The sequence below is a fragment of the Scyliorhinus canicula genome, chromosome 18 (assembly GCF_902713615.1).
Source record: "Scyliorhinus canicula chromosome 18, sScyCan1.1, whole genome shotgun sequence".
Lineage (NCBI taxonomy): Eukaryota > Metazoa > Chordata > Chondrichthyes > Carcharhiniformes > Scyliorhinidae > Scyliorhinus > Scyliorhinus canicula.
The window spans coordinates 116,319,339-116,335,122 of NC_052163.1; the positions used below are offsets into that span (position 1 = coordinate 116,319,339).

Consider the following 15,784-nt stretch of genomic DNA (forward strand, 5'->3'; position numbering starts at 1 on the left):
TGAGTCTCTCTTGTTGGAGATGGTCATTACCTGGCAAATGTGTGGCGCAAATGTTACGGGTCACCAACAGCTGAAGCCTGAATGTTGTCCAGGTCTTGCTGCATATTGCCATGGACTGCTTCAATGTCTGAGGAGTCGCGAACAATGTTGAACATTGTTCAACCATTAGTGAATATCCCCATGATGGAAGGAAGGTCATTGATGAAGCAGCTGAAGATGGTTGGGCCTAGGACACTACCCTGGGGAACTCCTTCAATTATGTCCTGAGATGATTGACCTTCAACAGCCACAACCATCTCCCTTTGTGCCAGGTATGACTCCAACCAGATGAGAGCTTTACCCCTGATTTCCATTAACGTCAGTTTTGCCAGGGCAAACGCTGACTTACTATCGAGGGCTGCCACTCCCACCTCACTTCCCGAGTTCAGCTCTTTTGTCCATGATTCAACCAAAGTTCTAATCAGGAACCGAGTGACCCTGGCGGAACCCGAACTGAGCATCCATGAGCAGGTTATTGCTCAGCAAGTGCTGCTTGATAGCAATGTCACTGACACATTGATCTGAAAGAAATTGGCCTTTGTGAAGAGAATTCCAGACCTTACACCCTTTGTGTGTGTGTGAAGTGTTTCCTAATTGCACTCCTGAAAGGTCTGTCTCTAAACTATGCCCCTCAAATTTTAGACACCCCATTCAGTGAAAGTAGCCTCTCTCTGTCTACTCTATACGTGTCTTTTACTATCTTGGAAAGTTGGATCAAATCACCTCTTTTTTAAAAAAAATAATTTTTATTGAAATTTTTGAAAAGTGTATAACAACAAAACAATATTAATAACAATAATAAACACCCCCCGAACCCGTAACAATGCATACAACAAGCCCCCCCACCCCCCTCAAACCCGATGAACAACAAAATAAATTATAAATAAATTAAATTTAACATAAACAATACCCCCCTGAGTTCCTCCCCCCTTCCTCCCCCCCCCCCCCCCCCCCCCCCCCCGGGTTGCTGCTGCTGCTGACCTAGTTCCCTATCGTTGAGCCAGAAAGTCGAGGAAAGGCTGCCACCGCCTAAAGAACCCTTGTACCGACCCCCTCAGGGCGAATTTGACCTTCTCCAGCTTAATGAAGCCCGCCATGTCATTGATCCAGGTCTCCACGCTTGGGGGTCTCGCATCTTTCCATTGCGACAAGATCCTCCGCCGGGCTACGAGGGACGCAAAGGCCAAAACACCGGCCTCTTTCGCCTCCTGCACTCCCGGCTCCACCCCAACCCCAAATATCGCGAGTCCCCAGCCTGGCTTGACCCTGGACCCTACCACCCTCGACACCGTCCTCGCCACCCCCTGCCAGAATTCCCCCAGTGCCGGGCATGCCCAAAACATATGGGCATGGTTCGCTAGGCTCCCCGAACACCTAATGCACCTGTCCTCACCCCCAAAAAACCTGCTCATCCTCGTCCCGGACATATGAGCCCTGTGCAGTACCTTGAACTGGATGAGGCTAAGCCTCGCACATGAAGAGGAGGAGTTCACCCTTTCCAGGGCGTTCGCCCATGTCCCCTCCTCAATCTGCTCCCCCAGCCCCACTTCCCACTTAGCGTTCAGCGCCTCTACCGACGCCTCCTTCACCTCCTGCATCACCTGGTAGATGACAGATGCCTTCCCATCCCCGACCCACACCCCCGAAAGCACCCTATCCCTTACCCCCCACGGAGGCAGCAAAGGGAACCCCTCCACCTGCCGCCTCACAAATGCCTTGACCTGAAAGTACCTGAACATATTCCCCGGGGGGAACTCAAACTTCTCCTCCAGCTCACCCAGGCTCGCAAACCTCCCGTCAATGAACAGGTCTCCCAACTTCCGTATGCCCGCCCTGTGCCACCCCAGGAACCCGCCATCAATGTTCCCTGGGACAAACCGGCGGTTCCCCCGCAGCGGGGTCTCCACCGAGCCCCTCACTTCCCCCTGTGTCGCCTCCACTGCCCCCAAATCTTGAGGGTAGCTGCCACCACCGGGCTCGTAGTGTACCTCGTTGGAGGGAGCGGCAATGGTGCCGTTACCAGTGCCTTCAGGCTTGTGCCTCCACAGGACGCCATCTCCATCCATTTCCATGCTGCCCCCTCCCCATCCATTACCCACTTGCGTACCATTGAGACATTAGCCGCCCAATAGTACCCAGAGAGGTTGGGCAGCGCCAGCCCCTCTATCCCTGCCCTGCTCCAAAAGACCCTCCTCACCCTTGGAGTCCCGTGCGCCCAGACAAATCCCGTGATGCTGCTGTTCACCCTCCTAAAAAAGGCCCTTGGAATAAGAATGGGGAGGCACTGGAACAAAAACAAAAACCTCGGGAGCACCGTCATTTTAAAGGACTGTACTCTACCCGCCAGCGGTAGCATGTCCCACCTTTTAAACTCCTCCTCCATCTGCTCCACCAACCTACTAAAATTAAGCTTATGCAAAGTCCCCCAACTCCTAGCCACCTGAACCCCCAAGTACCTAAAACTCCTCACTGCCCTTTTTAGCGGGAGCCTACCAATCCCCTCCTCCTGATCACCCGGGTGTACAACAAACAGCTCGCTCTTACCCAGGTTCAACTTGTAGCCCGAGAAACTCCTAAACTCAGCAAGAATCTCCATCACCTCCGGCATTCCCCCCACCGGGTCTGCTACATACAGCAACAAGTCGTCTGCATAAAGTGACACTCGGTGCTCCTCCCCACCCCGCACCAGACTCCTCCACCTCCCCGACTCCCTTAGCGCCATGGCCAGAGGCTCAATTGCCAACGCAAAAAGCAAGGGGGACAGGGGGCACCCCTGCCTTGTCCCGCGGTAGAGCCTGAAGTACTCGGACCTCCTCCCATTTGTCACTACACTCGCCATCGGGGCCTCGTACAACAACCTCACCCATTTAATAAACCCCTCCCCAAACCCGAACCTCTCTAACACCTCCCACGAGTACTCAACCCTATCAAAAGCCTTCTCCGCATCTAATGCCACCACAATCTCCGCCTCTCCTTCTGCCGCCGGCATCATTATCACATTTAGCAGCCTTCGCACGTTAGTGTTCATCTGCCTCCCCTTCACAAAACCCGTCTGATCTTCATGTCTCACCCCCGGCACACAGTCCTCTATTCTAGTGGCCAAGATCTTCGCCAGCAACTTGGCGTCCACGTTCAACAGTGAAATTGGCCTATATGATCCACACTGCATGGGGTCCTTATCTCGCTTCAGGATCAGGGAAATCAGCGCCCGTGACATCGTCGGGGGCAAAACTCCCCCCTCCCATGCCTCGTTAAAGGTCCGAACCAGCAGGGGGCCCAACAGGTCCGCATATTTTTTATAAAATTCAACCGGGAACCCATCCGGTCCCGGCGCCTTCCCCGACTGCATGTGGCCAATCCCTCTAACCAGCTCCTCCAACTCAATCGGCACCCCCAGTCCCTCCACCTGCTCCTCCTGCACCCTTGGAAATCGCAGCCTGTTCAAAAAGCTCTCCATTCCCCCCCCCACCACCGGCGACTCCGACCGGTACAGTTCCCTGTAGAAGTCCCTGAAGACCCCATTGACCTCTACCCCCTTCCGCACCACATTCCCACGCCTATCCTTCACTCCACCAATCCCCTTAGCCGCGTCCCGCTTACGAAGCTGGTGCACCAGCATCCTGCTCGCCTTCTCTCCATATCCATAGACTGCTCCCTGCGCCTTCCTCCACTGTGTCTCCGCCTTTCTGGTGGTCAGTAAACCAAACTTAGCCTGCAGGCTACGCCGCTCCCCCAACAATCCCTCCTCCGGGGCCTCCGCATACCTCCTATCTACACTCAGCAGCTCCCCCACCAGTCTCTCCCTCTCCCTCCTCTCCCCCGTCTCCCTATGGGCTCGGATGGAAATCAGCTCCCCCCTAATCACTGCCTTCAGAGCCTCCCACACCATCCCCACCCGGACCTCCCCAGTATCATTGGCCTCGAGGTACCTCTCAATACATCCCCGGACCCTCCTACACACCTCCCCATCAGCCAACAACCCCGCGTCCAGACGCCAAAGCGGGCGCTGGTCCTGCACCTATCCCATCTCCAGATCCACCCAATGCGGAGCATGGTCCGAAATCGCTATAGCCGAATATTCGGTATTCACCACCTTCGGGAGCAGCCCCCTACTCAGGACAAAAAAATCAATGCAGGAATAAACCCTGTGCACATGGGAGAAAAAAGAGTACTCCCGAGCCCTCGGCCTCCCGAATCTCCAGGGATCCACTCCTCCCAACTGGTCCATAAACCCCCTCAACACCTTAGCCGCCGCCGGCCTCCTGCCCGTCCTAGAACTAGAACGATCCAGTGGGGGATGCAGCACCATATTGAAGTCCCCCCCTCATGATCAGGCCCCCCGCCTCCAGGTCAGGAATGCGGCCCAACATACGCCTCATGAAACCAGCATCATCCCAATTTGGGGCATATACATTTACCAACACCACCCTCTCCCCCTGCAGCTTACTGCTCACCATCACATATCTGCCGCCACTATCAGCCACCACCTCAGACGCCTCAAACGCCACCTTCTTCCCCACAAGGATCGCCACCCCCCGGTTCTTCGCGTCGAGCCCTGAATGGAAAACTTGCCCCACCCACCCCTTCCTCAGACGAACCTGGTCCGCCACCTTCAGGTGAGTCTCCTGAAGCATGGCCAAGTCCGCCTTCAGCCCCTTCAGATGCGAAAACACCCGGGCCCGCTTAACCGGCCCATTCTACCCTCTCACGTTCCACGTGATCAGCCGGATCAGGGGGCAACCCATCCCCCTTCCCCGCCGATTAGCCATAGCCCCTGGCCAGCACCCCCCACTCGGCCCGTTTCCCATGGCGATAGAACCTCACCCCGACCCCCCTCAAATCACCTCTTAATATTCTAAATTCCAGGTCATACAACTCCAGGTCGTGTAGCCTTTCCTCATAATTAACCCGTGGAGTCCAGGTATCATTCTGGTAAATCTGCATTGCTCGTCCTCCAAAGCCAATATATCCTTCCTAATATGTGCTCAATGTGAAATAACATAAGCAAGGAAAAAAACAAATTCCTATTGTTATGGGCCAGGGTTTAGAGAACCCCAAAGTGTATCATGGAGTTCACCTGACCCACAACTTTTAATAGATAATGGTATGGGGAGCACACGGCCCACTCTACAGGTGTGGTACAGCAGAAATGGAAAATTATTTTTTAAAGCAAAACAATGTTTATTCCATGAACTCAAGTTAACCTTTTTAAAATATACAGTGAACATCTTAGCAACCATTAATTCAACTACAACCCAGGAAGAATATAACACTAAGTAATGCTTACTAACTTCCTAAATAACATCCAGAAGACAGAAGAAACACATTTCAACAGAAGCACATTATGTTTACATTCAGTACTGAGAACATTTATAATTCTGAATTCACCAAATGATCAATAGATAGTCTTTTGATGGCAGGGAGGACAGCACTACACCTGTTTGGTCTGGCTTCAGCTCCAACACTGAAAACGAAACTAAAACACACCCTGCAGCAAACAGCCTTAAATGAAAGTAAAAAGCTGACAGACAGCCCAGCTCCACCCACTCTCTAACATTACTGCAGTAGTAAACACCCATTTCTTAAAGGTACTCTCACTACAGATTTTTATATGCACACCCATTTATAAACACAATTTCTTAAAGGTACTCTCACATGACACGATTAATCTCATTGCATAAGATCACAGTCTAACATCTTCCTATTGACGGCTGTTGTATATCATTCTGGTGGTCAATCAATTCCCATCACATTGGACTCTCTTTTCAATATAAAAGTATTTGATTGATTATTCACAATAACTAACTTTCAGAGATGGCTGACCAATTTCCTTCTGCGGAAACTAGATGATCTTTTTACCAATCAGCGAGCTCAGTTTGTAGGTGATCAATGGCCATTTGTTCCCCACAACAATGGTTCCAATCGTAAAGTTTTATCGCACAGAAGGAAACCATTCAGCCCATCAGAACAATGCTGGCTCCCTGTAAGAGCTATCTGCTGAATCCCTTGCCACTAACTTCAAAGAAAAACGTTGGCCGGAACATTCCGGTTTATCCTGCCAGCGGGGTCTTCCGGTCCCGCCGACGGAGCTCCGCTGCCGTGGGTTTCCAGGTGGCAAGGAGTGCTTTCAACAGGAAAACCCTTTGACAATGGCGGGACCTGAAAATATTGCCGTCGGACAATGGCGAGCGGGATGCTTGCCGTGGCCAATGGCGGGCGGGTTGCTTCCCGTTGCCGATGAACACACGGCAGGTTGCGTGGTAATTCCCACCCGTTATACATAGATACATAGATTATATAGTGCAGAAGGAGGCCATTCGGCCCATCGAGTCTGCACCGACCCACTTAAGCCCTCACTTCCACCCTATCCCCATAACCCAATAACCCCTCCTAACCCTTTTTGGACACTAAGGACAATTTATCATGGCCAATCCACCTAACCGGCACATCATTGGACTGTGGGAGGAAACCGGAGCACCCGGAGGAAACCCGCGCAGACACGGGGAGAACGCGCAGATTCCGCACAGACTGTGACCCAGCGGGGAATCGAACCTGGGACCCTGGAGCTGTGAAGCCACAGTGCAATCCACATGTGCTACCGTGCTGCCTTGCACGGTTATCTTTTTCAAATATTTCTTCCCTGTCTTTGAAAAGGGATTCATTAAGTGACGCACTTGGGAGATATCTGGGCAATGTAACCAGACACTGTGAGAAATTCCTTGGAGTAGACCAACTTGTCAGTGTTACTTCATCCTCTTTTCTCCGCTCCCATTCAGCCAACACCAGTGGAGAGGGAGCAGTCCTGAAACCATTTCTAACCCATCTCTATTCACACATACTTTTTAAAAAAAATTCTGATGACAATGACTCAGAGCTGATAAGTGTAAGTAGGAGCACATTGTATTATTCGAATTGCTACCTTTCTTAACTCTCTTTCTTCCCTTAATGCCTTTCCATTGCTTCCCTGGAATAATCTCTCCACATCATCAGCAGCCTTCTCCCTCACTGCAGCTTGCCAAAAGCTTCATTTTCAGAACCCATTATCTGCTTCAGGAGTTGGCACAAATGACTCCCGACTTGCAAGCTGCTCTCTTCATTTAGTTTAGTCTCACAGAGCACGAGCATCCAAGGTTTCATCTGACTTGGAATAAAAATAGGAGGTGCTGGAAAGACTCAGCAGGTCATCCTGCATCTGTGGAGAGAGAAGCACGATAGGCCGTAACGTCCTGCTTCTCCAACGTCGCACCACTGGGCTGCCCCATTGATGCGTTGGGGAACCCCTCTGCGAGAGGGACCATGTAGGGTTTACCCGGCAATTGCCCAGAAGCACTAACTTCTGCTGGACCATTGTGCTGGGCTGGGAACCATCCAACAAAGGGATTTAAATTGCTAACTTCGGAAGGTTCTGCCAGTTTTACCCTCATAGTTATTCTGAGTTAGTGGAAAAAATTCAATTCTAACTCCAGAGTAACTATTTAAACAGCCCAGACCCATAAGGGCTCCACGGTAGCATTGTGGATAGCACAATCGCTTCACAGCTCCAGGGTCCCAGGTTCGATTCTGGCTTGGGTCACTGTCTGTGCGGAGTCTGCACATCCTCCCCGTGTGTGCGTGGGTTTCCTCCGGGTGCTCCGGTTTCCTCCCACAGTCCAAAGATGTGCGGGTTAGGTGGATTGGCCATGATAAATTGCCCTTAGTGTCCAAAATTGCCCTTAGTGTTGGGTGGGGTTACTGGGTTATGGGGATAGGGTGGAGCTGTTGACTTTGGGTAGGGTGCTCTTTCCAAGAGCCGGTACAGACTCGATGGGCTGAATGGCCTCCTTCTGCACTGTAAATTCTATTAAAAAAAAATAAGGCCAGAAGACACAGGAGCAGAATTAGGCCACTCGGCCCATCGAGTCTGCTCCGCCATTCAATCATGGCTGATTATGTTTCTCATCCCCATTCTCCTGCCTTCTCCCCATAACCCCTGATCCCCTCATTAATCAAGAACCTATCTAACTCTGTCTTAAATACACTCAGTGACTTGGCCTCCACAGCCTCCTGCGGCAAAGAGTTCCACAGATTGACCACCCTCTGGCTGAAGAAATTTCCCCCTCAAATCTATTTCAAAAGATCGTCCCTTTAGTCTGAGTTTGTGCCCTCGGGTTGTAGTCTCTCGTACTCGAGGAAACATCCTCTCCGTGTCCACTCTATCCAGGCTTCTCAGTATTTTGTGGATTTAAATGAGATCCCCCCCTCATCCTTCTAAACTCCAATGAGTACAGTCCTCAACCGTTCCTCATGTGACAAGCTCTTCATTCCGGGGAACATTTTTGTGAACCTCCTCTGGACCTTCTCCAAGGCTAACATATTCTTCCTTAGAAACCGGCCCAAAATTGCTCACAGTACTCCAAATGGGGTCTGACCAGAGCCTTATACTGCCTCAACTGTACATTCCTGCTCTTCTATTCTAGCCCTCTTGACATGAATGCTAAATTGCATTTCCCTTCCTAACTTGTGGAACTTGTTCAAGGATCAGGTACTGCGTGTCTTTGATATGTATGTCCCTGTCAGGCAGGGAAGAGATGGTCGAGTGAGGGAACCATGGTTGACAAGAGAGGTTGAATGTCTTGTTAAGAGGAAGAAGGAGACTTATGTAAGGCTGAAGAAACAAGGTTCAGACAGTGCGCTGGAGGGATACAAGATAGCCAGGAGGGAACTGAAGAAAGGGATTAGGAGAGCTAAGAGAGGGCATGAAAAATCTTTGGCGGGTAGGATCAAGGAAAACCCCAAGGCCTTTTACACATACGTGAGAAATATGAGAATGACTAGAGTGAGAGTAGGTCCGATTAAGGACAGTAGCGGGAGATTGTGTATTGAGTCTGAAGAGATAGGAGAGGTCTTGAACAAGTATTTTTCTTCAGTATTTACAAATGAGAGGGGCCATATTGTTGGAGAGGACAGCGTGAAGCAGACTGATAAGCTTGAGGAGATACTTGTCAGGAAGGAAGATGTGTTGCGCGTTTTGAAAAACTTGAGGATAGACAAGTCCCCCGGGCCTGACGGGATATATCCAAGGATTCTATGGGAAGCAAGAAATGAAATTGCAGAGCCGTTGGCAATGATCTTTTCGTCCTCGCTGTCAACAGGGGTGGTACCAGAGGATTGGAGAGTGGCGAATGTCGTGCCCCTGTTCAAAAAAGGGAATAGGGATAACCCTGGGAATTACAGGCCAGTTAGTCTTACTTCGGTGGTAGGCAAAGTAATGGAAAGGGTACTGAGGGATAGGATTTCTGAGCATCTGGAAAGGCATTGCTTGATTAGGGATAGTCAGCACGGATTTGTGAGGGGTAGGTCTTGCCTTACAAGTCTTATTGAATTCTTTGAAGAGGTGACCAAGCATGTGGATGAAGGTAAAGCAGTGGATGTAGTGTACATGGATTTTAGTAAGGCATTTGATAAGGTTCCCCATGGTAGGCTTATGCAGAAAGTAAGGAGGCATGGGATAGTGGGAAATTTGGCCAGTTGGATAACAAACTGGCTAACCGATAGAAGACAGAGAGTTGTGGTGGATGGCAAATATTCAGCCTGGAGCCCAGTTATCAGTGGCGTACCGCAGGGATCAGTTCTGGGTCCTCTGCTGTTTGTGATTTTCATTAACGACTTGGATGAGGGAGTTGAAGGGTGGGTCAGTAAATTTGCAGATGATACGAAGATTGGTGGAGTTGTGGATAGTGAGGAGGGCTGTTGTCGGCTTCAAAGAGACATAGATAGAATGCAGAGCTGGGCTGAGAAGTGGCAGATGGAGTTTAACCCTGACAAGTGTGAGGTTGTCCATTTTGGAAGGACAAATATGAATGCGGAATACAGGGTTAATGGTAGGGTTCTTGGCAATGTGGAGGAGCAGAGAGATCTTGGGGTCTATGTTCATTGTTCTTTGAAAGTTGCCACTCAAGTGGATAGAGCTGTGAAGAAGGCCTATGGTGTGCTAGCGTTCATTAGCAGAGGGATTGAATTTAAGAGCCGTGAGGTGATGATGCAGCTGTACAAAACCTTGGTCAGGCCACATTTGGAGTACTGTGTGCAGTTCTGGTCACCTCATTTTAGGAAGGATGTGGAAGCTTTGGAAAAGGTGCAAAGGAGATTTACCAGGATGTTGCCTGGAATGGAGAGTAGGTCATACGAGGAAAGATTGAGGGTGCTGGGCCTTTTCTCATTGGAACGGAGAAGGATGAGGGGCGACTTGATAGAGGTTTATAAGATGATCAGGGGAATAGATAGAGTAGATAGTCAGAGACTTTTTCCCCGGGTGGAACACACCATTACAAGGGGACATAAATTTAAGATAAATGGTGGAAGATATAGAGGGGATGTCAGAGGTAGGTTCTTTACCCAGAGAGTAGTGGGGGCATGGAATGCACTGCCTGTGGTAGTAGTTGAGTCGGAAAATTTATGGACCTTCAAACGGCTATTGGATAGGTACTTGGATTAGGGTAGAATAAGGGAGTGTAGGTTAACTTCTTAAGGGCAGCACGGTAGCATTGTGGATAGCACAATTGCTTCACAGCTCCAGGGTCCCAAGTTCGATTTCGACATGGGTCACTGTCTGTGTGGAGTCTGCACATCCTCCCCGTGACTGCGTGGGTTTCCTCCGGGTACTCCAGTTTCCTCCCACAGTCCAAAGATGTGCAGGTTGGGTGGATTGGCCATGACAAATTGTCCAAAATTCTATGATTAACCTAGGACAAAAGTTCGGCGCAACATCGTGGGCCGAAGGGCCTGTTCTGTGCTGTATTTCTCTATCTAACTGCCAACTGAACCTGCAAGTTAACCTTAAGAGAATCCTGAACTAGGAATCCTAAGTCACTTTGTGCTTCTGATTCCCAAACCCTTTTCCCATTTCAAAAATAATCTATGCCTCTATTCTCCCTACCAAGCAGCATAACCTCACATTTTCCTACATTGTATTCCATCTGCCACTTCTTTGCCCACTCACCTAGCCTGTCCAGGCCCTTCTGCAGCCTCTCAGCTTCATGTTTCCTCCTCCTTGGGAATTTCTCTTGTGCCTCCCAAATAAACTCCTGCCATTGCTGTTCAATTGTCTTCCCTGCTGGGCTCCCCCTCCAATCAACTCTGGCCAGCTCCTCCCTCATATCTTTGTAGTTATCTTGATTCAGTTGTAAAACTGTAACATCTGATTTCATCACCTCCCTTTCAAACTGCAGGGTGAATTTTAATGTATTGTGGCCATTAAAGGGTCCTTCACCTTAAGTTCCTGGCCCACAGGGGACCAGCCCGGCACTGGAGCGGTTCACGCCACTCCAGCCTCCCTTGGCGCCGTGTCAACCTGTGCATGCCCAGTTGTGCCGCACCAACCGCGCATGCGCGGGGGACTTCTTCAGCACAGTGGCACCGACGTAACATGGCGTGGTGGTTCAGGGGACGACCATGCAGCAAAGTAGGCCCGCTGGGGGGGGGGGGGGAGAGGCCGGCCTGCCGATTGGTGGGCCCTGATCGTGGGCCAGACCCCCATTGGAGGCTCCCCTTGGGACGGAGCCCCCCCCCCCCTCACAGACCGCCTCCACCCCCCACCCCCCCGGCCCTTCGTGCAGAGTTCCCGCCGTCAGCGACCAGGTGTGGATGACGCAGGTGGGTCTCTGCTTTTTCCGTCCAGCCGCTCGGCCCACCTGGGCTGGAGAATCGGAGCGGCCCACGGCCAGCGCCACGTCAAATGCAAATTGCGCAAATTAATGTCTCCGCACCTCAGAGAATCGCAAGCCGGCTTCGGGGTGGTGTGGCGCGATTGCGCCGATTCTCCGGCCCGGCACGGGGCTCGGAGAATCGCGCCCCTTTTCTTGGGATCCGCTACAAACCTGATTTTCCCAGTTCAGCCGCATATTGAAGTCCCCCATAATTATTGCAATATTGCCTTTTTTACATGACTTTTCTATCTCCTGATTTATTTTCTTCCTCACATCCTGATTACTGCTCGGGGGCCTGGACAGAACGAGCTTGTTGTGCACATTGAAATTGGCCGGTATGATGTTGTGAGCATCACAGACCCTTGGCTGCAAGGGGATCAGGGCTGGGATCTAAATATCCAAGGATATATGTCCTATCGAAAGTACAGGCAGGTGGGCTGAAGGGTCATTGTTGGTAAGGAATGAAGTTAAATCGATAGCAAGAAGTGATATTGGTTTGGAAGATGTCTGAAGATTTGAAGTGAAGGATAAATAGTGATAAGACGCTGAGGAATAACATCCCTGCTCTCCTTCACAATTGTGCTTTTACGTCCACCTGAGAGGGAATATGGGTCTATGGTCCAATGTCTCATTCCGAGGGACTGCACTCCGGCAGTGCTGCACTCGGGTACTTGGGCCTCTGGAGTGGGGCCTGAACCTACCACCATCCTACCTCGGAGGTGGGAGAGAGTTGTTCCCTCAGGCAAGGCCGACATTAATAATTTTCCAATGATGATTTTTTTTCCCCCCAGATATCGACGAATGCCATTCCAGCCCTTGTGAAAATGGAGCAACCTGTGTCGATGGCGTCAATTCTTTCACCTGCCTCTGCTTACCGAGTTACGCTGGCAGGTTATGTGAGGAAGGTAAGGGAGTCCCAGATAATGACAGTGCCAATCTGTGACATTTCCTCGCCAAAGGTTCTTGTTGTGGACTGTCTTATTCAACGTGGAGAAGAAGGGTCCAGTTTCTCCGCCCCCATTCTTAAAATGTGATTATTGGCTAATACCTCCGCTCATTTTCTGCCGAAAGACTCGTTTGATATCCCAGCATGCTCCTGGCACCAGCCTGTCACCTTCTACGCTCGAAGAACTAGAGCTGATTCAGAACTCAACTGCCTTTATCCAAACTCACACCCAGTCCCATTAACCCATCACCATGCCGACCTGCACTGACTGTCCACCAGGAAGTAGGTGGGTGGGACATGGGACGGTGTGGGGGGGGGGGGGGGGGGGGGGGCAGGAGGGAGCAGGTGGAGGGGGGAAAGGAGAAGATCTGGGGGAAGGTGGGGATGATGTTGGGGAAGGAGATAATATGTGGGGGGGAGGGGAGGGGGAAGAGGGAGGGGGTAGAGTGGGGAAGAGGGAGGGGGTTGAGTGGGGGAGAGGGAGGAGGTGGGATGGGAAAGGAGGGAAGGGTTGGAGTGGGGAAGAGAGAGGGGGCGGAATGGGGAAGAGATAGAGTGTGGAGTAGGAGCAGGAGTGAGGGGTTTGGATGGGGAAGGAGGGAGATAGATTGATTTGATGCCTTGTCACGTGTACTGAGGTACGGTGAAAAGCATTGTTCTCGGTACAGTCCAGATCATTCCATGCATGAAAGAAAAAACATAGGACATACAGAAATATATACTGTAAATACATAGACTCAGACATCGGGTGAAGCATAAAGAGTGTTGTGCTACTCCGTAGGGAAGATGTAGGAAGAGATCAGTTCAGTCCATAGGAGAGTCAGTCAGGAGTCTGGTAACAGTGGGTAAGAAGCTGGGCAGGATTCTCTGTCCTGCCGCACCCTTTTTTGGGTGCCGTGCACCCCTGCCAGCAGCGGAATCCTCTGTCCTGGCAGCCAGCAATAGGGTTTCCCACGGTGGGCACCCCACATCGTCGGGAAGTCTGTGGGTGTGAGTGCGCTGCCGGGGATCCTCCGAGAGGAAGGGATTGAATGGCAAAGCCTCAGATACCTCCGGCTTCTGCACGTTAGAGTAAGGCTTACTGCCACGCTCTAATATTGGCTTTGATTTTTAGGTCATCATTGGCTACAGGAATAGTGCCAGAGGACTGGAGGATAGCAAATGTGGTCCCTTTGTTCAAGAAGGGGAGTAGAGATAACCCCGGTAACTATAGGCCGGTGAGTCTAACGTCTGTGGTGGGTAAAGTCTTGGAGAGGATTATAAAAGATACGATTAATAATCATCTAGATAGGAATAATATGATTAGGGACAGTCAGCATGGTTTTGTGAAAGGTAGGTCATGCCTCACAAACCTTATCGAGTTCTTTGAGAAGGTGACTGAACAGGTAGACGAGGGTAGAGCAGTTGATGTGGTGTATATGGATTTCAGTAAAGCGTTTGATAAGGTTCCCCACGGTCGGCTATTGCAGAAAATACGGAGGCTGGGGATTGAGGGTGATTTAGAGATGTGGATCAGAAATTGGCTATTTGAAAGAAGACAGAGAGTGGTGGTTGATGGGAAATGCTCAGAATGGAGTTCAGTTACGAGTGGCGTACCACAAGGATCTGTTCTGGGGCCGTTGTTGTTTTTATAAATGACCTAGAGGAGGGCGCAGAAGGATGGGTGAGTAAATTTGCAGACGACACTAAAGTCGGTGGAGTTGTACACAGTGTGGAAGGATGTTGCAGGTTACAGAGGGACATAGATAAGCTGCAGAGCTGGGCTGAGAGGTGGCAAATGGAGTTTAATGTGGAGAAGTGTGAGGTGATTCACTTTGGAAAGAATAACAGGAATGAAGAATATTTGGCTAATGGTAAAATTCTTGGAGTGTGGATGAGCAGAGGGATCTCGGTGTCCATGTACATAGATCCCTGAAAGTTGCCACCCAGGTTGATAGGGTTGTGAAGAAGGCCTATGGTGTGATGGCCTTTATTGGTAGAGTTCCGGAGCCATGAGGTCATGTTGCAATTGTACAAAACTCTAGTACGGCCGCATTTGGAGTATTGCGTACAGTTCTGGTCGCCTCATTATAGGAAGGACGTGGAAGCTTTGGAACGGGTGCAGAGGAGATTTACCAGGATGTTGCCTGGTATGGAGGGAAAATCTTATGAGGAAAGGCTGATGGACTTGAGGTTGTTTTCGTTAGAGAGAAGAAGGTTAGGAGGTGACTTAATAGAGGCATACAAAATGATCAGAGGGTTAGATAGGGTGGACAGTGAGAGCCCTCTCCCGCGGATGGAGGTGGCTAGCACGAGGGGACATAGCCTTAAATTGAGGGGTAATAGATATAGGACAGAGGTGCTTTTTTACGCAAAGAGTGGTGAGGCCGTGGAATGCCCTACCTGCAACAGTAGTGAACTCGCCAACATTGAGGGCATTTAAAAGTTTATTGGATAAGCATATGGATGATAATGGCATATTGAAGGTTAGATGGCCTTTAGTTTTTTCCATGTCGGTGCAACATCGAGGGCCGAAGGGCCTGTACTGCGCTGTATCGATCTATGTTCTATGTTCTATGTTCTAATATGCAGATTTGCCAAAAAGTGATCCTGCTCATTGTGGGCGGGATTCCTCTGGCAACGTTCTCACGGGATTGCGTTGAATCTCGCAAGGCATTGCGAGCCGGGTAGATCCCGGGAGCGGGGTCTCCCGGCTTTCACCGCCCACACTGCGCCGCGGTGAGCTGCTTTTCCCGCGTAGCGTGGCCGGAGGATCACGCCCTCTGTGTTTCTGTGACACCTTTCATGACCCCAAGACGTTCCACAGGATTTTAGATTATCTTTTACATTTGAAGTGTAGTCACTACTTTACTGTGAAAATGAAGCAACCAATTTGAATTCAGCAAAGTGCCGCAAACAGCAATGCGATAATGACTGGATAATCGGCTTTAGTGCTTCAATGGTCCGGAACACCAGGGAAGACACTACTGCTTATCCTTGAAGTATTGTATGGGATCTTCTCTGTAGGCCTGAGAGGGCAGGCTAGGCCGGAATTTAACATCTCAGGCAGGATTCTCCGGCCCCCTATCCGTGTGTTTCTCGGCGGAGCGCCGTTGGCTGGCAGCGGGATTCTCGA

The 15,784-nt window shown here is 50.5% G+C and overlaps 1 protein-coding gene across 2 annotated transcripts in view; it reads left to right on the top strand.

Annotated features, from left to right (window-relative positions):
• The window catches only part of ncanb (neurocan b), a 264,578-nt gene that overhangs the window by 218,230 nt on the left and 30,564 nt on the right, over positions 1-15,784 (top strand). For both annotated transcript variants that reach the window (XM_038777606.1, XM_038777605.1), the window contains exon 10: positions 12,515-12,628. In XM_038777606.1, coding sequence (XP_038633534.1) covers positions 12,515-12,628 — 114 coding nt within the window. The remainder of the gene's footprint in view (positions 1-12,514; positions 12,629-15,784) is intronic.